Source organism: Orbicella faveolata, unplaced genomic scaffold (genome assembly GCF_042242905.1).
Source record: "Orbicella faveolata isolate gen_17 unplaced genomic scaffold, um_ofav_v1 contig_48, whole genome shotgun sequence".
NCBI lineage: Eukaryota > Metazoa > Cnidaria > Anthozoa > Scleractinia > Merulinidae > Orbicella > Orbicella faveolata.
In genome coordinates, this window is record NW_028301578.1 from 1,311,919 (window position 1) to 1,324,920 (window position 13,002).

Consider the following 13,002-nt stretch of genomic DNA (forward strand, 5'->3'; position numbering starts at 1 on the left):
TGGTATGATGCATCGATATTTTTTCGTTCAGTATTCCTTTAAAGGAGGCGCCGAACACTCAGTTGAGCTCAGACCAAATGGAAATTGCAAGTCACGGTCGACAGGATACATGAGAACTTGGACCAGTACCAAGTCTTTCCTGAAGTCGGCTTCTGAAGAGTCTAAGCCAAGGGAGGTAGTCTACAAAACAGTCAAAGAAGGACTTGGGGGTCTGCCCGGCTGTTCTGGCATAGGACAACTACCCAGAGGTAGACAGCAAGTAAAGGATTTTGGCCGAAAGCCCAGAGACAAAACGAGTGTTCCCGTGATGAATATTTCTGGGGCAGGAAAACAAGATGATCCGTGGTTTCGTCTTCACGGCGATTGTAAAAAACAAGCAAGCGACCGGAAATCAGCATTCATAAGAGACGTAAGAGTCGCCCCAGAGCCAATGTGTGTCCTTACAACCGACAGACAACTGAATGATATGGTAAGATTTTGCTGTAATCCAGTCGAGTTCAAACCCTTCACTGTGGACCCAACATTCGACATAGGTGACTTCAATGTGACGCCTATCACGTACCAGCACTTATTGTTAGAAAACAGAAAAGATGGCAAGCACCCTTCAATGATAGGCCCTGTCCTCATTCACGAAAAGAAAATGACAGAGACATATTCAGTTTTTAGCGGAACCCTGAAATCACTAAACCCGGGCTTAGGCAAAGTCTTAGCGTTTGGTACTGATGGCGAGAAGGCTCTTGTCACTGCGTTCAGAAACAACTTTGAAAGGGCCACAAATCTGCTATGTGATCTTCACCTGAAGGCGAACGTCGAAAGCAAACTCCAGGAATTTGGAATAAGTGGCAAAGTAAAGGAAACTATTGTCGCTGACATATTTGGAAGACAGAGAGGAACTGTCTTTGAAGCTGGGCTTGCAGATGCTTCGAGCAGAGACATATTGTCAAACAGCTCGGCCAGCTGGAGGAACCATGGTCAGCACTACACCAAAATGGGCGGAATTTCTTCAAATGGTTTCATAATCACGAGAGCGCTGATTTCGTGAACTGTGTTATTAGTCCAGTTCATCAAAGAGCCGGACTGGAATGTCCACCCGAAAAGTTCACAACCAAGCGCTCAGAGGCAACCAACAATGTATTGCAGGACTTCGTGTCACGTGAATCGCATGGAAAGAAGAAAGTGGATGAGTATTCCCTTGCATCATCTGTTGAGAAGTTGGTCAAGATCCAAAAGGAAGATGTCGAGCTAGCAGTAGTAGGAAGAGGGGAATACAAACTGAGAGAAGAATTCCGGTACCTTGAAGTTGCCCCCAGCGAATGGAGCCGAATGCGCGACGATCAGAGAAAAGCAGTGTTACAAAAATTCACGAGGCTAACAATGATGAAATGTAACAGTCAAGCGTTACCCAAGCCACGACTGCCCTTCGAAGTGGAGCACATCCCGTTTGCAGGAAATTCAAAGTATTGGAATCGACTGGATACCTCATGACGTTTTATCTGCAATGGTGAATAAGGCGGATTCCCTGAATAAAGAACATCATTCTGTAATGCTGCGAAACAATGAGACAGTCGTTGTGACGTCAAAGTCAAATCCCAGAGATCCACACGTGGTAAACCTGTTTGCTAACGGAAAAGCTGAATGTGCAAAATGTTCCGGATTTGCCGCATTTTCAATCTGTGCCCACACCCTGGCTGCATGTTTGGCCATAGATCGTCTAAAAGATTTCCTTCTTTGGCTGGTTAGTACTAAGCGTAATTCGGGCGGGATCAATTTATCCGCGGCAGTTGCTTACGGCATGCCCAAAGGAAGGGGCCGTAAAGGGGAACGTGTTCCCAGGAAACGTTCTGTTGGAAACAAAAAACTCATTCTCAAAGGTGATGTCTCGAGTCGCACTTGGCTACAACAGCAACGATAGTTTTCAGCCACACTCTGTGTCCCACAAAGGGCAAGCTTTATCGCAGCAATCATCAAACTTCTTCCAGTCCGTTCAGACTCAATATCCCCCAAGTCAGCTGATTGTTGGCCCCACTGTGTCCAACCAATGTAGTCCAGTCCAGTCTCAACAAACCCAGTTCTTCGTTCAACCAAAGCCGACCCCTCAGACGTCTTTTTAGCCACAGTCGACCCCTGAGACGTCTTTTCAGCCACAGTTCACCCCTCAGACGTCTTTTCAGCCACAGTCCACCCCTCAGACGTCTTTTCAGCCACAGTCCACCCCTCAGACGTCTTTTCAGCCACAGTCGACCCCTAAGACGTCTTTTCAGCCACAGTTCACCCCTCAGACGTCTTTTCAGCCACAGTTCACCCCTCAGACGTCTTTTCAGCCACAGTTCACCCCTCAGACGTCTTTTCAGCCACAGTTCACCCCTAAGACGTCTTTTCAGCCACAGTTCACCCCTAAGACGTCTTTTCAGCCACAGTTCACCCCTCAGACGTCTTTTCAGCCACAGTCCACCCCTCAGACGTCTTTTCAGCCACAGTTCACCCCTCAGACGTCTTTTCAGCCACAGTCGACCCCTCAGACGTCTTTTCAAACCAATCAGCCTCATCATCAGCTTAACATCCCATGTTTCCCCTCTCCTGGCCAAGGACAATTTATTGTTTACCTTCTGCAATACTACCCTCCTCAGACCAATGTATGGTTTGATTGTGCCAATACACTGAAGCCTAATGCAACCATTCCTGCTCCACCAGGAGATCTCGTGATCGTCTCCAAAATGGCAAGAGAGTGGTCCTACCAAGGCCGTCTCTACAGAAAGCCTTCGAATGTATACTTCCACTGCAACGTTCCATGCGTTCAAAGAAAACAACCAAACTTTAATGGAAGGTCTTGTTTCGTGAATTTAGATATAGAATCCCTTCTCACTTATGTCCACAGGCAGTTTATTAGAGATCACCTGGGTATTTAGACATCCCTTGAAAACAAGATGGCGAAAACCTAACAGGTAAATCAGTGTTTCATAGGTGTGACGCAAAAGCAAGCGGTAATGCAAGCAAAAATATCTACAAGTTCTCCTCATCGTAAGGCGTGCACGCTAACCGGAAAAAATTGAAAGCATGCCGAAAACGCAAAATTAGTGCCACGCCCAGATCAGCCACATTACAATGGTTTCTTGTCCACAGTCCTACTACGTTTGCTTTGTCAAACTTGCTTTCCCCTACATTTGTGTCACATTTGTGAAGCAGTCTTGATTAATTAACATTCATCGCTGTAGAGAATCCAGAATGTTTTCCTTTTTAAATCTGGCCAAACGCGGTTTTATTGAGGATCCCTACCTTGTCTGGATTCGCCTTTACTTTTGCTAGCTTACTGCGCTTTAAAGATTGTTTTGCGTAGTATCCTTAACCATGAAAATTCACTTTTTACTGCAGACCTGAACGTTCAGTGTGCTACTAATGTATACAACAGTTACATGGAATACGTCACAAGTAATTGTAAACCTGGAGCTGGTCCGATCATTTTTGAAACGAGAGTGGCATATCGCTAGTGAGGTCCCAGTCGGTAGCTGATGTAACGGGAATATCATTTTGACTTTATTAGAAGGAAATGTTTTGTAAACTGTATGAAGACACCAAAAACGAAATTCATATACGCGAGAGTGGAGATTATTCGCGCTGAAACTAACGCGAGCAACTATACCGAACTGGCATTTCAAGATTACTATATTTTCTCGATTTATAATCTTTTAAACCCCCTTTAAACTCTTTAAACCCTTTAAACCCGACTGGGCCAGGCATACTTTGTTTCTACGTTTTAGCTAAGCTCGATGTTTATTCCTTATATTCTATGGCAATTTTTGTTGCCATTTCTTATAGTCCTACTTACAGGGTAACCGGGGTTTAATCGAGTAAGTCGTAACTTGTTACACACATTTGCTCGTGTTATAAACATTTATTGCGCTCACTGCTTGACCAAAAAAAAGGGCTATGGAACGTTTTGTTTGCTGGCATTTTTTCCAAAAAAGATATAATTATATGTAATTACATTTCCTTAGGTGATATTTTTTTACAGAATACCGTGCACAGGCGCGTTGCTTTGTGCTTTTATCTTGTTTCTTACTTCATTTAAAGCGAATGTTCTGAATCACGTTATTTTCAGTTAGAATGATTTTCGTTTGAAACAGAACATTAAAGAAGTGCTGGGTTTATACTAAGTAATAAATTAAACACTAGCATTGTTGAGGGATATAGGAAACTGAAGGCGGACGTTCCAGTTGAAACTTGTAGTACATTAACGATTTTAAGGAAGTAGGTATAATGGACCTTTTCGGTTATACGGCGGCCATTTTGAATTCTATTGTTTCAAATAGCTATTATGGGATGCTCAAGGAGGGGGGGGGGGGCAAATTAGTATTTATTTGCCTACTGAACATTCCATAATAGCTATTTGAAACAGTAGAATTCAAAATGGCCTCCGTATCGCCGAAAAGGTCCATTGACTTCGAACGTTTGTAATCGGAACAATTTTGAGCTATGTTCCTAACCTGGAGGTCTCTATATGTTGTGTTGTTATATATCTTACTCGCTTTCTGGTTTTCTTTTTGCTTCGTTTATTACAGACCAGCTTGTGATACTTTTGGGAATTCTTTCTTTCAAATTTTCAGTCACGTGTATACGAATGCCTTAGTTGGATAAAAGAACAATTCTCTGAAGAATATCAGATGGTCTGAAATGAGAAAACAAACCATCCAAGTGATTTTTGTTTCGTCTTCCGTTAATTTTAGTAACATATAAAATAAAGTAACATGTTTTATTCTTTACTTCTGCAAACAGTGACGAGTGTTTTTAATTGGAAGGGGGTTTGCATTGGAATGACACGATCGTGAGCGCGGGGAGGCGGAAAAGTGAGGTGTGCTCCCCCAGAGATAGCATTTCGGCAGACAGCCAAAAGCAAAACCGTATGAGAAAAGAACATTTTCTGGACTGTTTTAGATTCAAATATTTAGGGACATAAATCTTATGGGACATGCAATATTCATTTCAAACAAAACAAATCGATACACTTTTCACAGCAGGTCAAAAGTACGCAGACACAGTTTTTCAGATCGTAAATGGAAAGTCCCAAAATGTGTCACGTAACAAAACGACGCCCACTTACAATGCACGACACGTTGGCTTTGGAATGTTTTTGTTTTCTTCCCAAAACAAAATAGACGCCCCGAAAGAAAACCAATGCACGACACGTTGGCTCTTGAATGGTTTTCTTTCTCACGAAATGTTTAATTTGCTTTTTTGATCGAGCAACGCGTTTCAGGCCGAGATGCTGAATTGATATTCATCGCAATATAAGCTAACAAAATTTAGGCTTCTCATTTTAGTGAGGAAAATTCACATTTTGGCGAAAAAAATTGTTTTCCACCAGACCCCGCGTTTTCCACCACACCCCGCGTTTTCTACACCCCGGGACCCCGTAGCCCGGGACCCCGTACCCCGTACCCCGGGACCCCGGCCCCGCGTTTTCCACCTAGCCGTTTTCGCGCGCGCTTTTGCTGATGCAATTCAGCGCGCGCAAAAGGATTGCAAAAAACAAACATGCCGTCAATAGAGCGATCATTTTGTTTACTCAACAACCGCATTATCTGTGCTATTTTTCTGTGTAACTGAACGCAGTGTATTGATAGCCTTAGTATTTTATTACAAAGATATGTTAGAAAAGGTAAAGATGCAAAGAACCCAGCAATTCTCAGCTTTTTCTTTGTTACCGAAAGAACCCAGTTAAATGCAGCGCATGCGTAGTAAGTCACCAAATTGCTATTGAATGAAAAATTGCACTCTCGGAAATATGCCTATTTCTCGAGAACCACTCATTAGAATTTCACGAAATTTGGCACGAAAATACTTTAGGAAATAAGTAACTGGAGTATTGAATATAACTGAACTTTAACAAAGGAAATTCTAGATATTCCAGTGAACCTTCAACAAGGGATAGATCTCTCTGTTAAATTATTAGCGAAATGGTGTTAACTTGTGAGAATCGTTACAAGCTTTGTGCATGCAAATTATAAAGAAAATCTAATGACTAGATTTTCTACAAATAAACAAAACCGAGTTTAAAGGCCTGTTTATATTAGCTCGTGTTGCCATGGAAACGGCACATACATCAGCTTAACCATCAAAAAACCAAAGTTGGTGCTGTTAACTTGCTTGCTACCATTTTTGACGACCGAGGGATCAAGGGTTTTTACAGAAAAAGGTGAATGAAACACAGGTATCAAAAACTGTGTTCAGCCACCTTAAGTGTTCCACTAAGGGAGGCGCGGTGGTCTCATGGTTAGTGCGCTCGTCTCCGGATCGAGCGGTCCGGGTTCGAGCCCTGGCCGGGGACATTGTGTTGTGTTCTTGGACATGACAGTTTTCTCACAGTGCCTCCCTCTACCCAGGTGTAAAACTGGGTACCGGCAAAATTATTATTGGTGGGTAACAATGCGATGGACTATCATCCAATCCAGGGGGGAGTAGAAATACTCCTAGTCGCTTCCTGCTCCAGAAACCGGAGATAACCAACGTCCTGATGGGCCACTTGGCTCGTATACAGTCTTTAACTTTGACCTAATGTTATCAAGGTCTTTACGAAAACCGGAATTGCTTGTATTGTTTTTCAGCGCTACGTCAGCTAAGAATTTTAAAAACCTCTTAATTACTTCAAAGACCAGTATAAGTGTTTTTGTGACAGATGTCCATGTTGCAAAATGGGAGCGAATTGATTCAATAAAATGGCTGAGAAAGGAAGTTTACCATTTAGTTGTTTTTGATAAGTGAATAATTTAATGTCAGTGATGAGGGGCTAAATTTACTATAGTTTGCGTTTTGTTGGTTTTGTGATCATCCATCCATGGCTGTTCTACAGTCAATACCAGCTCACACATAGCTTTGCCTACAGTTAGTATTGTTGAACCTTGATTCTATTTTAGCTTCTTCAGCTTTTAACAATCGTTCTCACAATAGTTGTGTTTTTGGCAAGACCATAGTTTGGTCCGATCCTGAAGAAAGTTCTGGTTAATTAGGGTTAGACCTCGCTAAAGCATTATCTTTTCCATCATTATTATTTGTTCGTGTTTACCTCCGGGTCTCAGTTCTGCCCGTGGGTTATAATTATTCCGTTGAACAAAAGACCAAAGACGCCAACACGAAGGAAGAACCTGACCTGAAAACTAGTTAGCTTGGTTGTTTCCGTACAACTGCCAACCCTTGGGATCACGCTACTTTAAATTAAACGCGGTTACGCGATAAGCACCATTATTATATCTCTCAGTTAGTACGCACGCTGTTATTGGTCAATTTAGCGGGCCGTAATCTAACTGTACGGCCCGTTAAAATTTAAAGCTGTTTTTGTTGCCCAAATGTTTGGTCTTCTATCCGGGTCGAATTGAAATTGGGAGATGTTGGTTTTGGCGGAGGGAGGAAAACCGGAGAACTGGGAGAAAAACCCTCGGAGCAAAGCGAGAACCAACAACAAACTCAACCCACTCAGCCATCGCTGCGTCGGAGATATCTCGTAGCGCCGTCATATCGTTTTTGCCGATTGTTTTTGTCCACATTTTTACATCGGGTGCTGAACTGAGACAAGAGAGAATGAGGAGTGAGAGATTTAGTCCCCACTATGAATCTTATTTCCAAGGTAACACCTGTTAAATTATGGTCCCCAGTTCTTTCGTGGATAATGTTACCACACGCGTTGCGTGGGAGGAAAATGCACGTAAAGCCGCCCGAGCTGTTCACGTGGCAAACTTTCTGGGGTTTCTGAAAGGGGTCATTCTAAAAATAAATTGAGACTGAGAGATTACCTTGGGAATAAGGCCTTTATGTACATTGATCCTCTCTTGACTGAGAGCAACAACGTTCTGTTAATAGAAGAACGATGTGAAGCAGAGATCGATACAACTTAGCATTATTCTTTTAAGGAGCATGACACTTTCTTCATTTTACCTAAAGAAGCCTTGTTTGGACAGCCGAAATATAGTACACCTTTAAAAAATAATCCGAGTTTGTATCGGTCTCTGCTTTTCACATGACGTCACTAAAATTCGAACCATTAAACTATTGATCTTCCTGAGATTTTACTTAAATGATGTATAAGAGCAGCTGAAAACTAATATTCATACAAATTTTCGCTCCGAATGGGTTTTTGGTTTTGTGATACACTACGCTTGAATTTCTACGCTTTTGCGTGACGCGGCATTTACGTGACGGCCTAGAGAGCTGTCATGATGGTTAAAAACATGTCTTATTTCGGGGAACTTGTCTATCTGAACAGTTCATGTCTTAGAAAAAAGTATTATTTTAATGTTTTAGAGTTTCTCGAGGGATAAATTCACGTTTTTGTAGCAAAACTCAGTGACAGATGTTTCTGTTGGTTTCCGGCCGCCATGTTGGTGCCCAGCACGGCGTCTCCATACAAATCTCTATAAATTTGGGTAAAAAATTTCTCTGCATATCTCGCATAAGAAAAATTACTGTGACCAGAATTTCGGCGAGAGTCTTTGCATATTTACTTTCTTTCATTTCCCAGATTCTGGACTTTATCTGTTGACCGGTTTTGATTTTGATTTTGATCTATTTTGAATTGCGTGACACTGAAAACCAGCAATTCTTTATTTTATATGCGAAGTCGATTAGATCACTATTGAACGTACAGTATACCAGCAGGATCATCGATCACGTTTGCTTGTAATATTTTCCACGGTTTCTGATGCCATCTTCCTTGGGGGCAAACACGGTAAAATTACAGTAAACTGTTTAGTGGTGATAGTTAAGGTGCGACTTCTATAACCAAGGCCACCCGACAAAATTTTCCACAAATTTAACGAATAAAAATTCTGGCGATTAACAATAGTCTTCCAACAAATTATCCACATAATCAAACTGTACATTACAAAAACAACAGATTGTCGTCATTTTGGATAATTTGTTGGAACACTTTCGTCAATCCCACGATTTTTATTCGTTAAATTTGAAAAAAATTTTGTCGGGTGGCCTTGGTTAGAGTAGTCGTTCTGTAAAAGTTCGATACCCGATAATTTGAGAGTGTTCGATGTTCTGAAGAATACATGAGTTAAAAGAAAGAATGCTCAGTAAAAAGTTTTTGCTCCAATTCTGAGAACATAAATTTATGTATGGAAAAATGAAAATCTTAATTTATTGTGGCTTTTCTAGGGAGGCTATCTCAATTACCTGGTATCTTAAGTGTTCAATTCATAACATATTTCAGAACTCGAATTTTCAGAGTAGTGGTAGACACTAGCTTCTCCACTTTTGCCATACATTTATTGTAATTTTTGCCGTGTTTGTCCCCCAAAACAAGATGCATCAGAAACCGTGTAAAGGTCTCTTAAGACCTAAAAAACGTAGCAACCCAAGGTTATGATCGAAATGTTTTCAAGTTTCAAATAACAAAATTAATCTTCGAGTAACCACCTCAAACTTTTAGCATCGGTTCCAACAATTTGACATTTCGATGAAAGCTGCCGACTTCATTGGATCAAACCCAGCTTACATGACAACGACGTCCGATAAAAGTTAAAGAAAGTTTCTGTTTCGTTCATTTCAAATTAATCGTTTTTCAGTGCAAATTTTAAGCTTGAGTTTGGTGTTATCTTAAAACGACAAAAAAAAAAAAAAAAAAAAAAACTGATCGGGTAAAAAAATAAGAGCAAAAGCAAACAGCTACAGTAAAAGCAAATGAATTGTAAGATACTTACCGGATACGTGTAACTCAAGCAACTGTATACTTCCCGTTTTAGATTTCCTGATGCCAAAACCAGACATCACTCGTAAAACAAACTGTGCTATTGTTTTCGTCATTGACATTACAACGGTCGAGCTCGCGGGCGAACGCGCGCTTTTTAGAATATTTGTTTTTGGTAATGATATCCGTGATTAATAAAATCAGACGGTCTGCGAAGTTGGTGTCCGATTTGTTTAACCACGAGTATGCAGATTACAGTACGAATTGGATGGCACGAAGGTTTGTTGCTAAAAAAAAAAAACTCATCTAACTTTTGGTGTATAAACTTGACAACTAATGAGAGAAGAAACCCAGTCAAGTTCAGTGTCTGATAACAGCGCTCGCAAAATTGCGCCAGCCACCTTTGTACAACATGAAGCATAGCGAGTAAACTGTTCAGTGAAACACTAGGCATGACAGACTCGTACCCAGTGGCTATTTACGTGTTTCTTTTCTTTTTTTTTTTTGGTTGGGGGGGAGGAGGGGGAGAGGGGGGACGGAGAAGAGAAGATTAAATACTAGGGTGGATTAAGGCGCGCGAGGTGTCATGGGAAGGGTCATCCACTCTAGTATCCAATCTTCTCTCCCCTAAAAACACGTAAGTAGCAACTGGGTACGAGTCTGCTAGGCATGACGCTCAAACTATCCAGCAAATGCCCAATTGAGGCGTACCAATTCGTTTGAGAGCCTAGTTATAGTTGATTATAAAGAAAAATTGGAAGGGTTAGTTGCAGGGAATCGACAAGACGTACATCAGTAAGGCCACCGCGCCTGCCAGTTCACGGGCATTAAAACAGAACAGAGACATTCCAGAAAAACGCGATGTACGTGGATTGAGAAGTTTTATTCAGTCATTAAATGACGAACGATAGTTTAATTACATGTATAACTTATCTGTCTACAGAACACAACGAGATGTTCTCATAGTCTCTATATACAGTGTATTTACAGCTCAGATTGTTCTTTGCTTGTAGATTAAATACAAAGAAGTACGAATAAAGGTATTGTAACATGCTGATGTAAGTAATAATAGGAATGATGACAAGCGGCGAATAAAAACAGATTTTAAAGCAGTTTTTGCTGGGTGGCCAATTTACTATAGTTCTAAGGGAGAAAAGAGCCCTCGTTTTAAAAAAAAACTCAAATGCAAAATGTTCCAAGATTTTTTTGCTTCCTTCAATTATTGTTTGCTCAAGTCTTGAATCATTATGTGCGAAACTTGAACAATACAAACATTACATGACCAAAATGAACGACCGATTTTCCGTGAGGAACCACTTAGCAGCAGTTGTTTTAATGACGTTTTAAAGTAGCTCAGTAACCGTATTTTGAGTTATTTTGGCCACGTACAAAATTATCTTTACATTGAAGGAAACCTGAAAATATACGTTTACTACGATAGAAAAACTCCAGAGATAATAACAAACCATAAAGGAACAAGGATGGTTAATAAAGGAAAGAGAAGATTAACACAGATTATAAACAACGAACGAAAGCTAATTTTTTTTAAGATGCGCAAACCGTGACGTAGCTCCGTAATTTCAGGAATCAGCAATTAGCTCTTATTTAACATTCATTAAATAAATTGAAAATCTCCCAAAGGAATTTTCACAAGCTGAGAAAATGTGATGTTTTGCCTACAATACTTGTATTTCAAAAAATATAGCTACACCCCGCTACTAGGCTTCTAAATCCGAGGAGAAACGTTCGTTTCTGCCACCACGAGATTATTTTGAGAGGACGAAGAAATGAACCTTGCACTATGTCTCTGCACTTGCGTAAGGATTGCATGATTGCATACTGTTGTACAAGGGTAAGATTACTGAAAACCGTTACAATATTGAATGTTATTCCGTGTATGACCTTATGGTGTTGGGGTTGAAAACAAGAGATAAAGTTCATAAGCTGATTGGTTCGTATACGAGAAAAGAATTATGCCAATGATAATCCTTTGCATCTGGATTGCGTGGAAAACATGACCCATGGCAGGGATATTTCTTTGTTTGTTTGGAACCGACCTGTATTTACATTGTGTATTGTTATTCATGACATGGTAATAAGTTATAGGGAATCGCTCAGGCTTGGGACAAGCCTAATACCAGGCAGAAAGCTTTCGAGGCCTCGAGTAGAGTGATCATGGGGTGGAACAAATGTAAATTTTTCTATACTGTCATTTGCATAATCCCCAGGGAATAAATTATCAATGCAAATTGAGTTAACATAGCTTGACATGGGGAAGCAAACTACGAATAGATGTAAATACAACAATTTCGGTGTAGTCTGTTGGCGTATTCGTGTTGTGATGTGGCAAACATGGCAGAAATCTCCCCTTGATTGAAATCTTTCCATTGACAATCCCATCGTTAAAAGAGCAATTTCACTGCTACATATCCTTGCCTTTACCGGTCAACAGAACTCTCCACCCTGCCAGTTTCTTGGAATTGGCTTGAGGAGTATCGTGCGACCCACGTGACTTTGTTTGTAATGAATCACCACGTGCACGTGCCCCACGTGACACGCGTAGTCCCAGCGCATGCGTTGCTTTCATTTTGGCTTCCATTTCCAGGATGTATTTTGGAAAAAGGCTTTTCTCGTCGTAACGCATTTGTAGATCTAAAGAATTTAAATGGGGACAATATGTCAATTATTTGACAAGAAGAATATCAGAACCAGTCACTATGACGGCCCAATATTGTCTTTCTTTTCTTTATCCAAGAGACGCCAAAATGAGGCCCCCTTAGGTGTTGGGGGCGGAAGGTGGGGGGGAGGGGTCAGAGTATTCCACTGCACATCCCGTTATTTTTTGGCCTTAACATCCCGTATCCCGTTAATTCCTATTGCAAAATCAACGATTTCTCCATGTCCCGTCTGATATGATCTAAATATCCCATTAATTTTTCCCAAATATCCTGTATCCCGTAAATTTTTTACCTAAATATCCCGATAACGAATTTAAGTTATAGACCTTGTACTGCAGCACAACGCGTAGTTTATACCCAAGGCTAAACATAGTTTAACAACACGTCCGGTAGTAGTAAAGCAAGAAACCAGAGTCGGTACACACTAGGGGACATGCTGCGGGGACGTGACGCGGGAACAAGCCCAACGCATAGAACGCATGTTGCATGGTCGACAGTACTCAAGCTGGTGCAAGCGAAGCGGTATGAGGCATAAATACGTATTGTTGCCGGGACAGTTTGTAAGAGCAGTGCACACGACGCGACTTTGAAAATTGAGGTCATTTTGCCCGTGCTTCATGACGTACGAATTCAAGCCAACTG

The 13,002-nt window shown here is 41.1% G+C and overlaps 1 protein-coding gene and 1 pseudogene across 2 annotated transcripts in view; one reads left to right on the forward strand and one right to left on the reverse strand.

Moving 5' to 3' along the window:
- LOC149095883 (uncharacterized) lies at positions 1-1,317 on the forward strand (annotated as a pseudogene).
- Positions 1,318-10,546: 9,229 nt separating this feature from the next.
- The window catches only part of LOC110045842 (cilia- and flagella-associated protein 337-like), a 45,716-nt gene continuing 43,260 nt past the window's right edge, over positions 10,547-13,002 (reverse strand). For both annotated transcript variants that reach the window (XM_089281691.1, XM_089281690.1), the window contains exon 32: positions 10,547-12,334. In XM_089281691.1, the coding sequence (XP_089137817.1) occupies positions 12,105-12,334 (230 nt within the window). In that variant the 3' untranslated portion in view covers positions 10,547-12,104. The remainder of the gene's footprint in view (positions 12,335-13,002) is intronic.